Source organism: Mus musculus, chromosome 2 (assembly GCF_000001635.26).
Source record: "Mus musculus strain C57BL/6J chromosome 2, GRCm38.p6 C57BL/6J".
NCBI classification, from domain to species: Eukaryota; Metazoa; Chordata; class Mammalia; order Rodentia; family Muridae; genus Mus; species Mus musculus.
The window spans coordinates 144,819,159-144,840,998 of record NC_000068.7 but is presented as its reverse complement, the minus strand read 5'-3'; the positions used below and the strand labels follow the sequence as shown (position 1 = coordinate 144,840,998).

Sequence of the window (21,840 nt, the reverse complement as noted above, 5' to 3'; positions counted from 1 at the left end):
TCTTGAGTCTTATGAGCCATCTTCTTCTCTTCAGAAATAAAATCTTAAATTTAGACATAATAGATATATAATACCTTTGAAAATGACAAATATTTTGTCACCGCAATGGAAACTAGTGGAGGGGAAAAAAGAAGAAACAACGCTATATCATCACAGGCAGGCCAGCCTGTTTTAACAGACCTATAGTAAGTTTAAAATTCATGAGGATAAAGTAGTATCAAGACATAGCATTCTGAGAGAATTTATGATGAAGAGCTTTGGGGTCATGAGTGGTTGTTGGACTAACATTCAAAATAGTCATTGGAACATCAGAAATAGTATTTGGAAGCTATAAGAAGACCCTATGGGGTGTGTTTGTGTGTGTGTGTGTGTGTGTGTGTGTGCGTGTATGTGTTTACCTGAGATGAAGAAAATATAAATAGGGAAACAAATTAACATGCAAAGCAAGCTGGTAAATAATATTTCAGAAAGTCTTCTAAGGTCTTGTGACCATGAACTCTAACATTGACTTTTCCAAAGAGATTCCCATCAAATCCATTGTCAAATCCTGGCAGGATTGGCTATTGGAATAGCTCACTAATGTTAGCTACCTATGAGGACTGAATCCCAGACGACATTGGTGAAGCCATGTCTAGGCATATGTGTGCCCTGAGTGTGATATGTGTATGAAACTGGGAAATCATCTATCAGTGATTTTTTTCTGTAGTAAAAAAATTAATTCATCATGCATTCATCAGTTGTCTCGAGCTCTGATACGAGGTATTTCCTTTAAAAGGAGGGTGTAGAGATTATTTGGTTTTGATACATTTTCCTTTATAAATTGTCTCAATGCTGAGCAGTGGTGGCACATGCCTTTAAAACTAGCACTTGGGAGGCAGAGGTAGGTGAACCTCTGTGAGTTCAAGGCCAGCCTAGTCTACAGAGAAAGTTCCAGGTCAGCCAGGGTTACTCAGAAACCTTGTCTTGAAAAACCATATATGTCAGCCACTACCCCAGCTTCCTTTCCTAAGCACAAGGAAAAGTTACTCCAAGAGATTGAAATATAGTTAAAGAACTTTATTGTTGTTCTCAACCTGTGGGTCATGACCCCTTCGGGTATTTCATATCAGATATCCTATACATTAGACATTTATGATTCATAACAATAGCAAAATTAGTTAGAGAGGAGCAACAAAATAATTTCATGGTTAGAGACTACCACAACATAAAGAACTGTATTCAAGGGTCACAGCATAAGGAAGGTTGAGAACCACTGGTTTAGAAGAATTCAAGTTTTTACTAATCCACCTTAACTAAATCCCCAAGAGAGGTAGAGCGTCAAAGGGTATGGTTGGAATATGATCTATCCCCTTTAAAACTCATGCTCATTTCTTAAAAATGTGGTGAGACTTAATGTAGTCATAGGGGTTAGAGATGATGCCTTCAGGAAGTGATATGTTTTAAATACTCACTTGAGTGAAGCCTTTATAATTACATACTGTTGTTTTGAAAAAAAAAAGATGGGGGAGAGTAGACTGGCATCTACCCACATACTCTATCTCTTGATAAGTGATGACTTGTAACTCTCCCATTTAGAGCCTACTGGCTGCTACCTGGACAGAAACCCAAATGTATCCCTTGGTTTCTTGGAATATAGTCTCCAGCTACACGTCCTTTATCACTGTCCCTTCAGAGAAGTCACAGAGTTCCTTCCATCCTGACACTGATCACCAGGCCTTGGTGAAGTCTAGGATCATGGGTGTCAAGATGGAAAAAAAAAAAGAAGCCTAAACTATTCTAGCACTTCCAGATTTAAAGGTCTTTGATTGGAGTCTACTCCAACAATCTCCTCCAGAATACAGAATCTGCATGAGGTTCAGAGCTTTGAAGATGCTTCCTAGCCCAGACCACTTGAGGATAACTGCCAGTCATTTTCCTACATCCCTGTTCATGGCTGGCTCTTGCATCTTCCCCCCTGTTATGTCTGTCTGTGACCTCCAGTATCAGTCACCTTTTATTCCTGTTACTGTGACAAAATATTCAACATAATACTAAAGGAGAAGGCTTTCCTTTGGCTCGTGGTTGCATTGGTTCCGTCTATGGTAGCTTGACATCATGTGCATGGGTCAATGGGACGACTGTGATGGTGGAACATTTTCATCTTACAGCAAACAGGATGCAAGCGGAGAGGGAATATAGGAAGGGGCCATGGCAATGTCTAACCCCCAAGGACATGCCCTCAGTGACCTCCACCTCCTATCACTTCCCAATAATGCTGTCATATTATGAATCTATAAAGGTACTGATTTCTCATTAGCTCACGTGATCTTGCCTCTGGAAATGCCGACACAGACACACCCAAATATTTACTAATATCCCAGGCATCTCAGTCTAATTAAACTGACAATGAAGATTAGCCACCATGCCAACATTCTCCAGCCTCATTGGCCTCTTCTTTGGTTCCCAGAACTTACCCTTTGAGCCACAAGACAATTCTGCATTCTGTTTCCTCTGCCTGGAATTTTACCATCTTTGCCCCACCTTGGGTTATCTCCCTCTCTTTTCCAGGACCCTATCTGTCAGGAAATCTGACTTTATTCCTTATTATGAGGTTGGCTGACTCCCCACCCCAGGCTATCCATTCAGAACCCTCCTCATAGCACATAGCTAGGAGCCACACAGAAAGTTCCCTGAGAGAGGGAGATGTCCCTTTTGCCCACTACTATGCCCTTAGACATGGCATAGGGCAGATATATTAGGTAGTATATGCTCAATAATTATTACAAGATACATGGATGAGCAGATAACTGAAGGGTGAAAGACTGGGGACATTAATGGTTTGTCCCTGTTGTTCAAGCAAAAAGTAAGATCCCAAAGGGGGGTGGGGAGGCCAAAAGGGACAGGACTATCCCCAGACTTCCCTCCTAACTCTAGGCTTCTCAGTTCTCCTAGAAGTACCTCTGAATCCCACCCTCTCCCGGCTCAGGTTTGATGGCCCTACAACAGCTCCAACATCTTCAAAGAGTCCCGAGCTTCAGCAGAGATCACATTCTAAGTCGGCCCACAGCAGACTCCGATCCTGTTTTACAGACACCAGTAGCTCAAATGAGAAACTCACTCCCCTGAGAAGCTATATAATCCCTCTACCTTAAAAACTGCTTCTTTACTAGTGAATAGCAAAGGCCAGTGCACCAATCCTAATACCACTGGCGAAAACTCCTATCAGTACATATAGCTCTTCTGAGGGCCAATGACCATTTCCCTGAGATTCTAGCATCACCAACACCAATCCCTTCACCCTTAGACAAAACAACAAAAAGGTACTTTGAGGTGAGATGCTCCTGGCCTTTTGTCTTTAGGAAATAAGGTTACAGGCCGACACAAAGAAATAAGCATCATTCGTCCATCTGCCCTAGAGGCAGTCAAGCAGCTCTCCAGCCTGGTGTTTTCCTCAGCTGTTTGGCAACATCTCTGTAGCTGCTCCAACTATGAGCCTGTGGGAGTGACTCACAAGAGCCCCCTTCCAGCCCATTGCCTGGGCCGCCTATAAATCTCATCTGGCCTTTGGGAACCTCCAGCTGTTTTCAAGAGTTAACCAAACATCAATTTAATTACACTGCTAGACTATATAAATATTGTGCTCCACAAAATGGTACAAAACATATTTTTAGGCAGTCACAGATGTTTTGTGTGATCAGCCAAGTCACAGGTCTGCAGGAATTTTTTTTCTTCCAAAGGAAAGTAAATGAGAATCTTCAGCCATCGTTATGGGCACATCCTGATAGGGTTCAGCCATGTGGCCCTCTGCATTCTGCAGGCTTCACTCTGAAACCCAGCAAGTCCAAAGTCTAGTATGGTGGAGCAGATGGACAATGCCATGACCCTGCATGGGCTGCTTCTGTGCCTCTGGGAACTGCATTGCCTCATGACCCCCCAATACAAATGTTCAAGCATTTATGAAGCACCAACTGTGTGTAAGACGCCATGCTGTCACTAAAGACTCAGATAAGATAGTAGTGCGTACTCAGTGAGAGAAGGCTTCGGGTCACCCAGATGTTTGTGAGGTTCACAAGAAGACTGTTTAACATTGCCTCAAAGTGGAACCAGCCCTAAATACCACACAACACCATGTATCAACAAGAGATGAACAGTACACACATATGGACAAAAGTCAGGTGCAGATCGGGGTGTGGGGAGACACACACCACATGGCTTCACACACAGAAACTGTAAAGAACAGGAACAGACTAGAACTGTGGTGTCAGAAGTAAACTAATGGCTCTACTTGAGAAGATCACTGACTTGTAGGGGGTGCAAGTGGGACTTCCTAGAACACTGGTCAGGCCTTATTTGGGGGGCTTATCACATGAGTATATGCTGAGGTGTACTTATACTCTGTGGCTATTAACCTTCAATGAAAAGTCAAAAGAGAAAGAACTGAACATGGTGACACACCCCTGTAATATCAATACTTAGGCAACAGAGGCAGGAGGAAGACTACAAGTTCAAGCCAACCTAGGCTACACAGTGAGTTCATGGGTAGCCTGGGCTACAGAGGGAGACCTTGATTCAAAAATCCAACAAGCAAAAAAAAAAAAAATACAAAAAAATAAAAAGAAAGAAAGAAGAAAAGGAAAATAGAAAGGAGGGAGGGAAGGATGGAAGAAGAAAGGATGGATGGAGAAAGGGATAGAGGGTGGGGGCGTTGATGCATGCCTGAAATCCCAGCATTTGTGAGCTGGAGACAGTACTGTGAATTGAAAACTAGCCTAGGCTATATGATAGGACCAATGTATGGGTACATAAATACCTACTTACATACATATATATGTATATATGTACATATGTAACTTGCCCAGGTCCCACACCTAGGAAATAGTAAGAGCAAGACCCAGCCTAGCAGTCTTATCCTAGAGTCTGAGCTCTTACTCTAAAGCATTGGCGTGAACAAGAGCCCTGCTGAGGTTCGGCCCTAATGAACCACTTGTTTTCATCCTTCTTTGCACTCTGTCATCTCTTCTTTCTTAACTCACTTCTACCTTCCCGGGCTTTCCCCAGGGTCGGAAGTCCCCTCTGCATATGTGGCAGATTCCCAAAAGCCCATAAATCAGCAACTGTGCAAGAAGCCCCCAGCTGAAGGCTTGTGAGAAATGGTTTCAACGTCCTATGCTGTTTTTCTTGGTGAGGAGATCTTGAGGTGTGTTTATGTGGGGTCCCAGTTATACTGCTTAGCCCTGTGACACCTGCCTTCTTCCCATCTCACTGCCCATCTCCCAAAAGGGTGCTTCCTGGAATTGCCTTCCAGTTCAACACCCAAGTCTCGATCCAGGTACTGGCTTCAGGAACATCAAATCCAAAGAACTTTCCCTTGTTACACATATTCCCACAAGACAAGAAGTTATAGAAAGAGCCAATCGTACCTTAAAAGAGATGCTTATTAAACAAAAAAAGGGGGGGAAGAGTAAAAAACCCCAGGGACAGACTAAATAATGCATTGCTAACTCTAAATTTTCTTAATGCTGGTTAAAAAAAAAAGGAACAACAGTAGCAGAAAAATACTGGGTTATTAAAAAACAACTGAGGAACGGGGCGAACCAATTCTAATGTGTTAACATTAGAGTGGAAACCTGCAATGGTTTTAAGGTGGGGATGTGATTATACTTATATATCTACAGGGAATAAAAGAATATGGCTATCAACAAATCTTATATCTGACCAGGGGAAACCTCTTATCAGCTGAGACATGAATGTCTTCACAAAGCAAAGAGCCCATGTGATTCACAGATGGTCTCGGTTACTGATTTCTCCAAAATATGCACACAAATCAATAATCAATCACACAGAGACTGTACAATACCAAGACTGGATAAATCAAGAGATTAGTCTACAAATGCTAGCTTTTTTTCAAACTAACCATTTTTCCTTGGAGGCCATATAGGAATTCCTCACCTCACTTCAGTAGGAAGCAATTTTATGAAGACCGTTGCCCTAGTTCCTTAAATTGGAGTGAATAGGTTTGATCATTTGATGTGCTATAGTTGTCAGCATCTAGAGTACAAGGTTGTTTTTGGTTATGATCAGATATTGATAAAAAATTCTAAGTCATTTTGTTTGAATTATTGAATATTGATAAAATGTAAAGTTGTTTTGTTAGATTATTTGACTATATTGTACATATGGCATTTATTGAAAATGTGATTTTTTTTTAAGTATTAAGTATTTTTTAAAAAATATTTTATTTAGCCGGGTGGTGGTGGTGCATGCCTTTAATCCCAGCACTTGAGAGGCAGAGGCAGGCGGATTTCTGAGTTCAAGGCCAGCCTGGTCTACAAAGTGAGTTCCAGGACAGCCAGGGCTATTCAGAGAAACTCTGTCTCGAAAAACAAAAAACAAAAAAAAATTATTTATATACGTACACTGTAACTTTCTTCAGGCATACCAGAAGAAATGTGATGGTTTTTACAATTATTTCTATCGTGTGTAGATTGCTAATGATAGAGAAAATGACAATTCTTAAACAGAAAAGAGATGTGAAAAGGAAACTTCTAGTTTCTTTGGAAAGTTATGTCAAATGTTTTTTTTGTTTGTTTGTTTTTTGTTTTTGTTTTTGTTTTTTGCTGGGGCTCACAGGTGAAAGAATGTCTTGCTAAAGCAAACACAGGAAAACATGTTTTGATATAGCAAACACATGAAAGGACACTTGATGAAAGGGTATAAATCTGACCCCACAGACAGTGGGAAACAAGCACTAAGCTTTTGTTCAGTTTGCTCCACCTCACTATTCTTCACTAACAACACGCATGTATTGGTATTGAGCTCAACTTGTGGTAACACTGCCATTGAGAGAAACTTGCCCAAGTACTGCTCTTAAGATTCCTGTGGCAGCTTGCTGCTTCCATGCCCTCACCTCAGGCCAGTTGGTGAGCATGGTGGCTACCTCAGGATTGAACTATAGCTGCTGGTTCATGCCTGGTGTTTGCCTGCTGAAAGGACTGGGCTGTAGCTGCTGAGTCGTACTTGGTGTTTGCTACAGGACTAAATTGCTGCCCAGGAAGATTGAGCTCATCCCCAAAGAACTACTGCTGAATAGGTCCACTTTCCCCATATCCTAATAATTTTTCTCTTCCACTACCTCTGCTGGATGGTGGGCTAAAGGAGAGGTTGAACCCTTATTAAAAGTAGATTGCAAAAATTTATGTCTATAGCCCCTGGTCTTGAAACACTCTTTTACCACTGTAAATGAAAACCATAGAGTAACAAAGTTTTAGTCAACTCACAGTTTAGAAGCTGGGAATAGAGGTCAGGAGGTAACCTCTAGTAAGGTCCTTCTTATTGATGAGGACTTTACAGAATACACTAGACACACTACTCCTTGGATATCCTACTAGTCATGAACAAAATCTTCATGGTCTAATCACTTTCTAAAGGTTCCACTTGATCTATCTATCTATCTATCTATCTATCTATCTATCTATCATCTACCTATCTAACTATCATCTATCTACTACCTCTCTATCATGTTAATCTATTATCTATCTATCATTGTTTATCTGTCATGTATTTATCTATTATCACTTTATCATCTATCTACTGATCATCCAGCTATCTATCTTGAGGCAGGGTCTCACTATATGATGCACATTGGAAGAGGAAGGAAGTAGCATCTCTTGGGATGTATTCCAAGCTCTGCTTTTAACTCGGAACCCACACAGGCCTTTACCATCTCTGAGCCTCAGCTTCCCTTTCCTTCCATGGCTGTACTGCCACCTTGGGTAAGAGAAAGGATGTCACCACCCTCACATTCTGTTGCCAGCACAGAGCCAGGCACTGGGAGTTTCACCAGTATTTGTTAAATGACTAGTTCAATCAATTAAATGCTGACAGTCCAATGGTGGGTTGAATTAGGTCCTTGTTGTGCCCAGACCTTGTCCTCCAAACTGCTTCCCAGGTCCCATCCATTGAATTGGTAGTGTACGGTCTATGGAAGGCATGAAGCAACTGTGCAGTTGTCTGAATATAAAATATTCTTCATGGTCTCCTGTGTTTGAACACTTGGTCCCAGATGGTAGCACTATTTGGGAAGGCGGAGCCTTTGGAAGGTGGCGCTTTATTGAAGGAAGTCTCTTACTGGAAGACAGATGACCCCCAATACCAGTTTCCTCTCTGCTTCTCATGTACAGAATCACTGTGACTAACCAGCTTCCTGCTCCTGCTATCATGCCTGTTGCTATGTCTTCACCACCATAATGGATTCTATGCCCCTGGAACTATAAGCCAAATGAATCTTTTTCCTTGAAGTTGGTGGTGGTAGGGTATTTTGTCACAACAACAGAAAAGAAATTAATACAAGGTAAAAACAGGAAATGAAGAACTGTTTTCCAATGATACACAGCAGATAAGCTGGCATGTATGCAACACACACACACACACAACACATATAACACATGCCACACACATCTCTAAGCAAGCGCGCGCGCGCACACGCGCACACACACACACACAGAGAGAGAGAGAGAGAGAGAAAGAGGGGGGAAAGGGAGGGAGAGAGAGAGAAATTTAAGCACTCTCTGTTTAATACAGGATAATCATCCAAGTTTTCTTCTTCCCACCCCTTAGCTGAAAAAGAGAAAACCTGCTAATGTGAATCATGTTAACAGCAAAGTGGGCAAATAGGGGAGGAGGTGGCTCCCAAAGAGCACCCCATGCCTGTGACGGAGAGATAAAGATACTTCATCAGAATACATTTTCCTTCTTTTCCTGCTTTGGGCAAACAAGCAGAATATTCCTGGTTGTGAAAAAACTCAAAACGTCTATGAATAGACTTAAGAGTCAACTGCCTGCTCTCCTGTCCTCCCTTGGTTTCTCACAGGGCAGATATAATTGATTATTTAGTTCTACCTACTGGCTCCTGCTTTGCAGCCTGGGTTCCAGAAACCAGAATATTCTGAGCATACTTGAGCATTCTCTATCGACCTATGAACAGAGGGGACCCCTACCCAAGACAGAAGGATCAAGGGCAGCAATGTTTCAGGCACCCCAGGAGGAACCACACCATTTTCCCTGTCCCTAAGCAGGTATCCTATACCATCCTGTAACCCAGAACACTGGTGACCCAAAGGACATAGTGCGAGAAAATAGTGGGTAAATCTCTTACCCACAGCAAGAAAAAGGGCTGATTTTGTTCCTTCTGTTTGGAAGCAGCACCTCGTGACAAATTTTCTAAAGAACATTAGCAATTGGGAACAGGTTTCCACAGGGTCGAGTCTCTGACCCTTACAGGGAAGCATGTTTGAAGGAAGAGATTTGTGTGGTTATTTTAGGGGAAAAGTCGGATCACAAGTTAGGGAATAGCATCTATGATCAACTTTTATTCAGGTGAAAATAAAACAAAACAAAACAAAACAAACAAACAAACAAAAAAACAGTAAAAGGAGGGCTGGGCTGGGCTGACCCAACCCATGTGTTGGTCCCTGTCGGATTATATCAAGACATAAGAACAGGAAGCTTTGAGAAGAACAAGGAAGGGATGTCATCCAAAGAACTAAATTTCCCTTAAATGGTCTTTTATAGTAATCAGTTTTTTCCTTTTTTATGTTTTTTAATTATCTGTGGGATATGGGTGGGGTGGGGCTTATACACTTGTGTGCAATGCCTGTGGAGGACATGGGGTATTTGATACCCATTGGAGTTACAGTTGGTTGCAAGTCCCGCTACAGGGATGCTAGAAACCAGACCCTGTCTCTCTGGAAGAGCAATAAGCATCCTGAGCCACTGAGCCAGGCCCCTGTTTGGAATTTTTCGTGTCCTTTTTTTAATAGTAAAAGAGTTTGTTCATTCACTCAGCAAACAGTTGCAAGGTCTATAGTGCATATCAAGTTCTCAGAGAATAAGACCAAGCGAACCCAGAAAGGAGCCTAATTGGCCCCCCTGCTCTCTGGACCTCCCAGCCCTAGGAAGTGCAGAGACGACCTCAGAACCTGCCAAGGTGAGACTTTCCTGAGGAGGGAGAAATGACTGACTGAATTGCAAGATGACAATGTGAACCAGGACCGTGCTGGCAAAGGCAGGACATGTCTCTGTCACAGATGAGAAGATCCATAGCAACAGAACACAGGGCTGGGGTACACATATTAGGGAAGAAGAGGACAGCTGAATTAGGGACTATTTCATGAAGGTTTAGGTGCAATTTAGATGGTGGAGTCAGAGAGAGAATCTATAGCATTGTGGGCCCCATGAGGTTCTGCATCTCAGTCCTGAGGGCTGTAGCCATGATGAGGTTCACAGGTTACCTGCATACATTAGCTCAAGCGGCCATTACAAGATAAAGTAGACAGGATGGATTAAGCAATAAACAACTCATTCTCAATGTTCTGGAGGCTGTTCTCCCCTCTTCTTACAAACGCAATTACCTCATATGGGCGACTCTCCCTAGGGACCACTCAGCTTCTCAACAGGGTTGGGGTGCTTTGACTTATGAGGATTTTTTTTTCATGGTGCCATGACTGTAACCCAGAGCCCTGTCATGCTCTACTTTTAAGCCATAACCACCAATCACATGCTTCTCATGAATCGGAGAGGGTCTGGGTAAGTGTTACCTTACAGAGCCAATAGGATTCTGAGACTGTAACCAACCCTTCAGTAGAGATTAAGGGAGAGTAGCCTGGAACTATGGTGGCTCAATGGGACCTCAAGGGTCCTGTAAAGTAGACAAAGGAGACTGAGGTGGAAGATTAGAAAGATTTGGAGCCTGGGAAAGACTCCACCCATCACTTCCCACCCTGCAGATGGACAAGCTACACGACGAAAAATGTGGGCAGTTTCCATGGACACCCTCAAAAATGCTGATCCTGTCTGAACCTGAGTGAGTGCAGTGTTCATTTTTCTATGAAGTCTCACACAGGGCACAGCCTGGCCAAATCCCTCATGGCATCCTTGGGAGCTGAGCCCTCCTGGAGTTCTGGTCAGCAAAACTCTATGCATGGAGTTTTGTTTTGAGCCATTAAATTTGTGGTATTTGTCATATGGCCATGGAAAAGCGAAGCAGTGTTTCAGTTAAGGGGAGAAGAATAAGGCCTCTTACTGTAAGGAGCTGTGTTTGCCACTGAGCACGACTGGCACCTGCGAGGACTGCGAGCACTGCCTCTTTGAAAGGTCTTATTTCCTTTATTTTCAGCTAGATTTTTATGAGGATAGCCAAACCCATTCTTGTTTGTCATCTTAACCCTTGAAAGATGTCCCAGGACCTTGAGTTAAGCATCCCCCAAAATATAACTGCTGGAGTATTTTCCCTCTTAAAATATGACCTTAAGCATCTGGACAAATGGCCCAACGGGTAGAGTTCTTCCAAGCTCAGTTCCCAGAACCCATGCCAGGCAGCACATACCCACCTGTACCTCTAGCTTCCAGGCATCTAATCCTCTCTTGGTCCTGTAAGCCTTGCAGTGATGATCATAAACCCACACATGGACACACATATGCGCCCATTCTTTAAATTCAAAAATAATGGTGGAGAGATGCTTGCTTGGTGAGTAAAAGCTCTCGCTGAACAAGTCTGAGCTTGAATCCCCAGCATCCAAGTAGAAAGTCAGGGATGCTTGGAAGCCTACCTGTAACCCCAAAGTAGGAGGACAAAGACAAATGACTCCTGAGAGCTCACTGGCCAGCCAAACGATGAACTTCTGTTTCAGTGAGGAACCCTGTCTCAGAGCATTGAGGTGGGGAGCACACTAGTGTGATTACACCATACACATACACACACATGTACACTACACACACACAACACACACATACACACACAATACACATATGCTACATACACAACATGCATACCCTACAACACACATATGCTACACAAAACACGCATATCCTACACACTCAATATAACACACATAGCACAACACACACATAACATACATAGACACACACAATACACACACGCACTGCACACCCACATACATACATCATACAAACATAATGCACAAGTATAAAATTTAAAAAATAAACCTTTAAAAAATTAAAACCGTAAACTGAGCATGCTCAGGACTGAGCCCCAACCGCTTGTGAATATGCTTATCCCCCCAAGAATAGGACTCACAGTTTCCTCTGTTGGAGGAGGGCATTGCTTTGGATTAACTCCCAGCCGCTCTAGATCTGCCATGGGCAGGTGGCAAATCCATCCTCATTCTTCTATCTTGGCCATGCTTGTTTTGGCTTAGCACTTCCCAAAATACAACTCCATTGTGTTCCATTCCATAAACAAAGGCTTTCAGGACACCCCCCCCCCCGCCCCCCACGGCAGCAGGCACAGCTCGGGAAAAGGATAATGTGAACATTGTACCATGCGACCACTGGTACAGCTTCAGAGCCAAGGATGCAGAGAGAAGAGTGGGGCCTGCGTGTTACTGGACACCCCACCCCCACACCTGAGCTGCCTGGCAGGAAATATGGCTCAGTGTGAACAAAATTCTAATTTTTTGGGAGAATCCAGAATCTTATTTTTACGTCTTAACTCAGTCTTTCAAAACACTGCCTTGGCCAGCTTTGTGCTGACTAAACAAAACACAGATGTGTACTTGAGCCAGATGTGACCTTCTGAGAGCACCACCGAAGAATAAGACAAAAGGCAGAGAAGTCCCTGAAGCATAGCATGAGAAACCCCAAGCATGGGCATTTTAGAGAGGAAAGCGAGTCCGTGAAAGCCTCCACTTACCTTCCTCTCGTTTCATTCAGAAGAGAAGGGGAATTTACACTTATGGGAAATACAGCTTTGTGAGTGGCCTTTTGGGCGTGTCCTGATTGCAGCACCCTAGCAACCAGGCAGTGCATGGGCTACTGGCTCTGTTTCCAGATGAGGCATCTAGGGCTCAGTAACCATCATTGACACGGATATGACATGCACCGTTTCTTGATAATTCCAATGGTTTCCTGCCACGTTTCCCAAGGCCAGACCATTTCCTTTGCTTACCTGAGGCTCCCGTTGACTCCTGTCTCCAGCTTTTGCCATGAGAGTTAGTAGTCTGTCTCCCACTGACTCGCTGGCTCCTCTCAGACCTAGTCTCACCACATGCTTGTAGCTCTGCCTCATTTTCTCAATTCCAGATTCTCAAGGAAGGAATCTAATGGAGTCAGGTTCATCTTGGTTTGTTTGTCGTTTGGTTTGTTGGTTTGGTTTGGTTTTGGTTTGGGGGTGAGGAGGTGGGGTCTTTTACTTAAGTTAGAATGGGCTATTGGTCAGATGCTATAGGTCTAAGCGTAAGCAAGATTATTCTTTCTGCCAGTCTCTAAGTGGCAGTGGAGGCTAAGGCCAATGCACATCACAAGCACAGCTCTCTGGGTACCTGAGACTGGGCTGCCCATTTCCCTTAAAAGGGGATCTAAGTGTACAGAATCCCATATATCTGCCCACCCTCATGTGATTGGAGGAAGCCTGGACCAAAGAACCCCCAGAGTGGAGTCTCCAAGACCTCCACAGCTGCCCTGAGTGTGGGACACAGCAATCATGGTCATGAATTGCATGATCCTACGAGGAAAAGAAGACTTGGTGCATGCCAGGTGACCACCTTGACCCTTCGAAACTCTCTACCATGGAGTAGACTCTACTCAACAGCACATGCTTTCCTTTCTACAAAGCAATGCTCTGTGAGCAGCAACTATTGCTGTGCCTTCTTCTCAGAGAGGGACTAAGCTCCATCCAAATCAGTAAGGGGTGGGAACCAGGCCTGCGAGCAGGTCAAAGGACTCACTTTCCAGAGACAGGGCTAGGCATAAGTTCTCTTTAGAAATGCCCTTACTGTGAATAAAGGCTGGTTTTTAAAACTCACTTTATCAGCTTGTATTGAGACTAAAACAATGAAAGTACATGTATACTATATATATAAACTGTACATTTTGGTTTACTGGTCTAAATCTTATCTGTGACTCATTACCACACTCAAAGATCCATCACCCCAAGTTTCCTCATGACCATTTATAGCACCTCTTTCCCATCCTTCCCACACCCCATTCTCACCTCCTGGCAAACTCTGATTATTCTTCTGTCACCAAAGTTTATATTTTCTAATGTTTTTTTTTCTTTCACATCTTCTAGTATTTTATAGTAGTGTAGTATCTGCTCAGTTCTCTCTGGCTTCTTTTCATCAACATAATCATAATTCTTTTTTATTTCATCTACTTTGCTGGATATATGATATATATAAATATATCTATATTTATATATATGCATATATGTGTGTGTTTATGTATATATATACACATATATGTGTGTGTGTATATATATATATATATTCATTCCATCATCTATTGATAGGCATTTGCTTTCAGTTTTAAATAATTACCAACATAGCTACAGTGAATGCTTGCTTCCAAGCTTTTATATTTCTCTGATTTTTTTTTCTATTTTACTTTAGGGTTTTTAAGCTTTGGAGAAATTCATATGAGTACTGTATTCATATCATTTCAACCCTTCCCTCTCCCTCCAGCTATTTCTCTTTTTTTCCATTTTTTATTAGGTATTTAGCTCATTTACATTTCCAATGCTATACCAAAAGTCCCCCATACCCCCCCACTCCCCTACCCACCCACTCCCCCTTTTTGGCCCTGGCATTCCCCTGTACTGGGGCATATAAAGTTTGCAAGTCCAATGGGCCTCTCTTTGCAGTGATGGCCGACTAGCTATTTCAATGTTCCCTATTCCCTCTCAAATTCATGACCTTTTCTTATTGTGGTGTGTGTGTGTGCACACTACGTATGTATACCTGAGTCCACTTAGTGTTATTTATATACACCTGTGTTTAGTTAGGGCCGACTATATGGGATTGGATAACCTAATTCAGAGGGCTTATCTCAGAAGAGGACTGAATTTTCCTCTGAGCAGCCAGTGGCACCTGTGACTCTTCATCTAGGGGTGGGACCTTATGAAATCTCCCCCATGCACTTTGCCATGTTACTATTGTCTCTATGAAGGTCTGGTTTGGGTAGCCACATTGTTGAGACTTCATGGGTACAGCTTTGGGATCATGCAGAGAAGACACCCATTTTATGGCAGAAATCCCATGCCTCTGCCCTTAACAGTCGTTCCGGGAATACCCCTTCTATGACATTTTCTGTACAGGTTGGATTGTAGATGCACCAGTGAGACACCCCCACAGTCACTTCTTTTCTATCTAACAGTGTTTTTAACTTTAAACACAGTTATATTTATTTACTTGTGTGAAGGTCCCAGGACAATTTGTTGGTGTGAGATCTCTCCTTCCACCATGTGAATTATAAAAATCAAACTTGGTAATCAGCCTTGGCGGCAGTCTCCCTCATTCACTGAGTCATCTCACTGGATCACATACAAGTTTTTATAATTGTACATAATGTGTTTGCCTTAGAATATTACTTTAAAGGTGAAATGGCATTGGGTAGGTACCATAGTTTTAATGTGTCTCTAAAAAATTCATGCCCTGGACTGAATTCCCAAGTCTGTGTTACTGGTATTTGGAAGCAAAACTTTGGGAAGATGATTGAGATGAGGTGAGGTCACGAGTATAGGGCCATTGTGATGTCACTAGTGACTTTATATGAGACAAAAGTCACCTGATCTAGCAAATCACTATCTCACCATGCTATGCCCTTTTCCACTTTGCAACACCACAGAAAAACCCCTATTAGATGGTAATAATATTCCACTCAATGTTCTTAGAATTCCAAGCCTTTGAATCCATGAGTCAAATAAACCTCTCTTCTGAATAAAGTACTCAATCTAGGGTATTTTATGATAGCAGCACAAAGTAGACTAAGACAAAACTTGTGCTTGATCATAAAAATTCTGACATAACTTTCATGTGACTCTCAGAGTGCCTATATGGCACATATTTAAAGACACTTCCAGACCACCTGTGAACCAACAATGTGCACATTCTCAGAAGGAGACCAAATCAGCTACAGCAGGCTTCATGCCAATCCTAGAAAACATGCAACAAAAGCTACCAGGAAGGGAAAGAAACCCTGGTGTGAACTTTGATTATTAAAATGTTCAGTGCACAAACTCCAGATAACATTCAATTCTTTAGAAATGTCTCAAAGACACCTATGCAGCCTGTCTTCAGGATCTTGCTGGTCCTGCCTAGAACAGTGATGGTCAATACCAAAAGCTTTCTATGAAACAAAGGAGGGCAGAAGTTCTACAAGGATGAATGACCCTATCAACTGGAGACATGGCAGAATGTACATTTTCCCCAAGCCACACCCCCCTGAGCAGAAAGTGAGGTTCCCATCATCTGAACTTGAGCTATAAGGCTCTGGACAATTCTGCTACATGATCTGCCCTAAGAACTACTGATCTTGACTATCAGGCCCTTCAACTTCCCTGGCATTGAGTCTGTCAAAGGTTACACTATGCCAAGTACACCATCCCTCTATTTGCTGGGTTCCACACATAGGATATATGTATGTGTATATATATATATATATATATATATATACACACACACATAAGTACATGTATAGACAATTACCAGCGCTTAAGTCCAAACACCAGAACCACCCATCCAGCTCCATGTGGCCCTCGCCTTGACATATGAAAGTGTAGGCCCAGCTAAGACAATGAAAGGACAAAGGTTGCAGGTGTTGCACTCCAACACTTTTTACTATTCCGGATCCCAGCAAAGGTACACATCAGCAGGAAATCAATCGAACTTGAATAGGAAGAATTTGAGTAAAAATATTGGCTATCGTTTCCTTTAATCTTCAGTTAAAGCATGATTGCTACTCAACATTATTATAAGCCAGAAGTCTTGATCTTTCCTGGGTATTCCCACATGCTTAAATTTTAGCCCACTCTCTGAAGATCCTCTCCAGCTTCTGACTAAGGAGAACTTTGCCTCTCACTTTAAACTTGCCAGCCAGGAAAGCCTTCTGTGGGTTTATCTTACCCACAACTAACTCTGTGAAGACAGAGTCAGGGATGATGAAGACGGTATCTGCAGGAAGCCGGGCCGATCCCAGGTACATGTCCCCGGCACCATTCTTGAGGTCAATGGTCCACTGCAGAATGGTCTTCCCATCTTTGGTGATGTCAAGCTGAAAGATGGCATTCACTTTCTTTACCAGTTGGGCTCCCACTTCTTTGATGTGTTGGCTAATGTCCTCAAATACCGAAAAGTTCTGAAAGTCTGACAGTTTTAGAGCCTGCGGCAGTGCCGACTCTGTGGCCGATCCCAGAGCCAGAGACTGGCAAGTCTGAGGCCTATCCCCTGCTTTGATCTTCGCTTGAGGATCAGGTCTCTTCCACATCTTACTGTGGTACTCTTGACCTTGCCATCTGCTCTGTGAGTGGCTGTGGCCACATTAATGGCTACAGGTCAGATTGTGACATCAAAGGCAAGGCTCAGGCCTCAGGCTGAGGCTAATGTGTGTGCTGCAATCTCATTGGCCAAACAAATCCTAAAATATGACGTAGGGTGGAGGCTCAGACAAGCTATTGTGAGGCAGAAATATGCCACGCCCTCCCCCCCACCCCCAAGTACTACCAACACCAGATCAGACCAGACTAACTAGAACTACTGGCGCCACAGGGCCGAAGGAGATCAGGGAACCTGGCCCCAGAATGGACAGCTCTATCTTTCCAAATCAGGCTCCCCGCAGGTTTCGGAACTGGCTGAGGGAACAGTTATTCTGATTTCTTTAAAAGTACCTAATGCCTAAGTCACAAATCCTGGTCTTAGCTGTGGGTTTATCCGCTCCCTAGCAGAGGGGGAACCAGAATTAAAAAGAGGGAAAAGCAAAGACGGAAAGATCTTCCCCACGCAGAAGAGCCTGCTGGCCTCACGTGGTAATTATGTCACCACAGCCCCTGCTCTGAGCCATGGTGATGAATTCTAAACCAAGTGTGGTGGCACACACCTTTAATCCCAACACTTGAGAGGCAGAGACAGGTGGATCTCCGTGAGTTCAAGGACAGCCTTGTCTACAGAGTGGGTTCCAGAACAGCCATGGTGTTTCTCAGAGAAACCCTATCTTGAAAAACCAAAAGATGATGATGATGATATAATTCAAGCATTCTACATTTGTTAGCACACCACACTTAGTTTTCATTACAACCCATGAGGTAGGCACTCTTTTGTCCCTGTTGAATAGATTTAAAACAAAACTGTGGGAAGTCAAATGATAGGAAGCTAAGCTAGTGACTACCACGGCTGTGTTTGAGCAGAAGCAATATTAACTCTAGAATTCTATTTTTTAAAAATGCCTGTATATCCTGCATCCAGCTTCCCCAAATGTTAGCGTCCCACATAACTGCAGCATGAGAATCCAACAGAAGAAATTAACATTGAGAATTTCTTGATGTTGCTAATTGAATAGAACCAATATATGAGTTTTGCCTGTTGGCCCACTAATAACCGTATTCTGATCCAGAGCCTAGGTTCTGGCCTGGGATTCAATACTGATTTTGGTTTGTGTGTGTGTGTGTGTGTGTGTGTGTGTGTGTGTGTGTGTGTGTGTATGTGTGTGTGTGTGTGTGTGTGTGTGTGTGTGTGTGTGTGTTTCTAGTTCTCTGAAACATGTAGTAATTCTTCAGTCTTGTCTATCATGACTTTGACAGACTAGAGAAATCTGCCAATTATCCCACAAAGTGTCTTTATTTGAGATCTGTCTAATGTTTTTCATTGGTTGAGTTGAGCTTATTCACTTTCTTAGTTGTGCGATTTTAATCCATAGGTGATTTTGTGTCCTCCCCATGCAACATATCAGAGGAACATGATGCTATGTCTTTTTTATTTTCTGCTGGCATTCACCTTGACTGATTAAAATTGTTGCTATTAGAGTTGCTGGGTGGTTGTTCCTGCTATTGTTTTGGGGGCTGGTGTGTGTGTGTGTGTGTGTGTGTGTGTGTGTGTGTGTGTGTGTGTGATTGTGTAATAGTGCAGTGTCTGTGAGGACACACAGAACTAAAAGGGAGACATTGGGTATCTTTATCATTCTCGGCCTTATTGTCTTGGGGCAAGTTCTCTCACTGGTCCTCAAGCTCACCTTTTCAGCTAGGTGGGCTGGCTAGTGTCCAGGATGCCTCTATCTCTGACTTGCGGTCATGCAGTGACTTGAGGTGACAAACATGTGAAGCTTATGTCTTGCATATATGAGTGAAGAGTCAAATTCAGGTCCTCCTGCTTTCTCAGCAAGTGCCTTGACTAATGGAGTCATCTCCCCCGTCCTCTGGGTGTTTGTTGGTTTGGGATTTTGTAAAGAATACATATAAATAGCAATTTGAGATGTTTTAAATGTCACATTTTGCCCATTCCTCTTTGCATTTATCTTTGACCCATACCTGCAACTACGTGATGATGCCAAGTGGTCATTTAATGTATCTCATTGTCTCATTACTTTCTTGAGGCCTGATAATTGGGTTTCTGATGTTGGGAGGAGTTAACTCTTTCTCATGGCTTTAATTGTTCACTTTCTTATCTCTTTACGTTCTTCCAGGACCCAGGGATCGTCTCACCAATGCTATAGCTTAGAATTGCTGTCATGGAGTTCCTTTGACCTTGGGCTTCCCAACTTTAGGCTTATAAGAAACACATTTTTACTGCATAGGCTGCCCAAGATATGACATTTTGTTATAATAGCCCAAGAAGGCAAACACATACACCTCTGGCTAGGTGTGTGGGAGTTGCTTCATTTGTTTTTAACTATTCTAATAGGTGTGTAGCCCATGTATCTTTTAGTTCTAAGACCGACAACTGTGACAGGAAGTCTATTCAAAGGTATGTTGAAAAGCTTTTCTATACTAGAGATGGCTTTAGGGAATGGCATGACTGCATATAGTAGGTGGGACTGTTATCTGAACAGAATTCTCTCACCCTGTCGAAAGAATACACCAGAACAAATTACAGCTCTCAACCTTGCACACTGCTGAAAAAGTTATTCATCCATAGCCTTGTAATGGCTTTCATTGTAAGTGGGGACATGGCTCCCACCACTCTGGAGCTGGTCATGGGCACGAGAACTGCTGTGGGCCATGTGATGTTAGTGACATCAAATGAGCAGAGGCTTGAAATATGTCGAAATTGGGTTTCCACCCTTGGGCTTTTGTCCCAAGGCCATTAGAATATTGTTCCTTGGGCAGTTGTGAGTACAGGGAAGAGACATGGAGCTGACCTTGAGCAAATCGAATGGAGCCCAAATTTGATCCATCACACAGCAATTTCCCTGTGGCTCTAGCTGACTTGTGTACAGAAAATATAATCTGAAACTGCCAACAGGGCTTGGGACCAGGATCTTCAGTCTGAAAACAGCCATGTCTTAGGCAATGACAACTGGAAATCTGTCCACATGCACGATTCACATCTCAAGGTAGGCCTTGAATTAGTGCTGAAGTTCACTAAGACAATAGGCCCTCACCAGGGCCAGGCAACAAACATAGTCAGTTTTGTTTACACAGTTTCTCCTGGAAATAGGATTTGTTGAGTACCAGTAGCAACAGCAACATCCCTGGGAACTAGTTAGAAATACAAAATCTAAGGCCCCACCTAAGATCTGCTACAGCAATATCTACCTTTAACAAGATCCCCAGGGAATCCACAGCTCATTAAAATTTAGCATGGGGGAAATAAAACGAGGCATAAGAAGAGGATCCACATGCCCACTCCCACACCTGCTAGCACCCCACTGGTTTGAAAATACAAGCAATTTCATAATGTGTCCTGGGGTTAATGTCCACAATTAACAAATGCACAGTCAGGGAATGATATAACACAAACTAAGAAAGCTTTTAATCTGAACAGTTGACAAAAGGGTTCTTATCTAGTTTCTCTTTTAGTATACCAGGTGGTATGCCTAGGGTTCACACAAACAAGGCAAGTGTCCCACCAACAAGGTATGTTCCAGCCTTCCTTTTTGACTTTACACTCGAACTCACTCTGTAACCTAGGTAGGCCTCGAATTTTCAATCCTCCTGCCTCAACCTTCTCAGACTGTCTTTTTACACTTTAGGACAGTTCAAGGCTTCATAAAGTACAGAAAGTTCTAAAGTATTCCCTCCTCTTAGCAAGTTCCTGCCTTGCATTAATGTGGTGCATTGGCTACAACTACTAGACCAATTTTCATATATTATTGATAATTAAGATTCACTGCTCTGGGAGCAGGTGAGGGAGCCATCTTGTGTCCCGGGTGGCTCAGAGACCAGTTTGTGCAGGTGAGAGTGAGGACTGCAGAGGCAACACATCTTCTGGGACAGGCCCTGTTTCAGGCCTTCATCTTCAGCCAGGACGCAGGTCTGAATGCCAGTCCTCTGGGCACCTTCCCTGTAAGAGGAGAGCTTGCATACAGAGAATACTCTGACCACTGAGACTCAGGAGACAGCTCAACTCCCATAACTGCTGACAGATGCTAACAGAATCACAGGAGGAGCAAGCTCCAGCACGAGACAACTATAACAACTAACGCCAGAGATTACCAGATGGCAAAAGGCAAACATAAGAATTTTAATAACAGAAACCAAGACCGCTCACCTTCATCAGAACCCAGCACTCCCACCTCAGCCAGTCCTGGATACCCCAACACACCCGAAAAGCAAGACTCTGAATCAAAATCATATCGAATGATGCTGGTAGAGGATTTTAAGAAGGGCATTAATAACTCACTTAAAGAAATACAGGAGAACACTGCTAAAAAGGTAGACGTCCTTAAAGAATTACAAGAAAACACTGCTAAACAGGTAGAAGTCCTTAAGAGGAAACACAAAAATCCCTTAAAGAATTACAGGAAAACACAACCAAACACGTGATGGAATTGAACAAAACCATACAAGACCTAAAAAGGGAAGTAGAAACAATAAAAAAAAAACCAAAGTGAGACAACTCTGGAGATAGAAACCCTAGG

At 42.9% G+C, this 21,840-nt stretch overlaps 1 protein-coding gene and 1 long non-coding RNA gene across 3 annotated transcripts in view; both read right to left on the bottom strand.

Annotated features, from left to right (window-relative positions):
- The window catches only part of Gm39952, a 91,780-nt gene extending 79,590 nt beyond the window's left edge, over positions 1–12,190 (bottom strand). For both annotated transcript variants that reach the window (XR_866795.1, XR_866796.1), the window contains exon 1: positions 12,074–12,190. This is a non-coding gene — a long non-coding RNA (predicted gene, 39952). The remainder of the gene's footprint in view (positions 1–12,073) is intronic.
- A 4,393-nt stretch (positions 12,191–16,583) lies between these two features.
- Positions 16,584–17,333, bottom strand: Scp2d1 (SCP2 sterol-binding domain containing 1). The gene has a single exon (NM_025490.2). It carries the CDS (start codon positions 17,254–17,256, stop codon positions 16,786–16,788), a length of 471 nt encoding a protein of 156 aa, NP_079766.3. The 5' UTR covers positions 17,257–17,333; the 3' UTR covers positions 16,584–16,785.
- Positions 17,334–21,840: the final 4,507 nt, after the last annotated feature.

Bases quoted from the DNA above. Each gene is read 5' to 3' on its own strand.
- Scp2d1 (NM_025490.2), bottom strand. From the start codon at position 17,256: ATGTGGAAGAGACCTGATCCTCAAGCGAAGATCAAAGCAGGGGATAGG.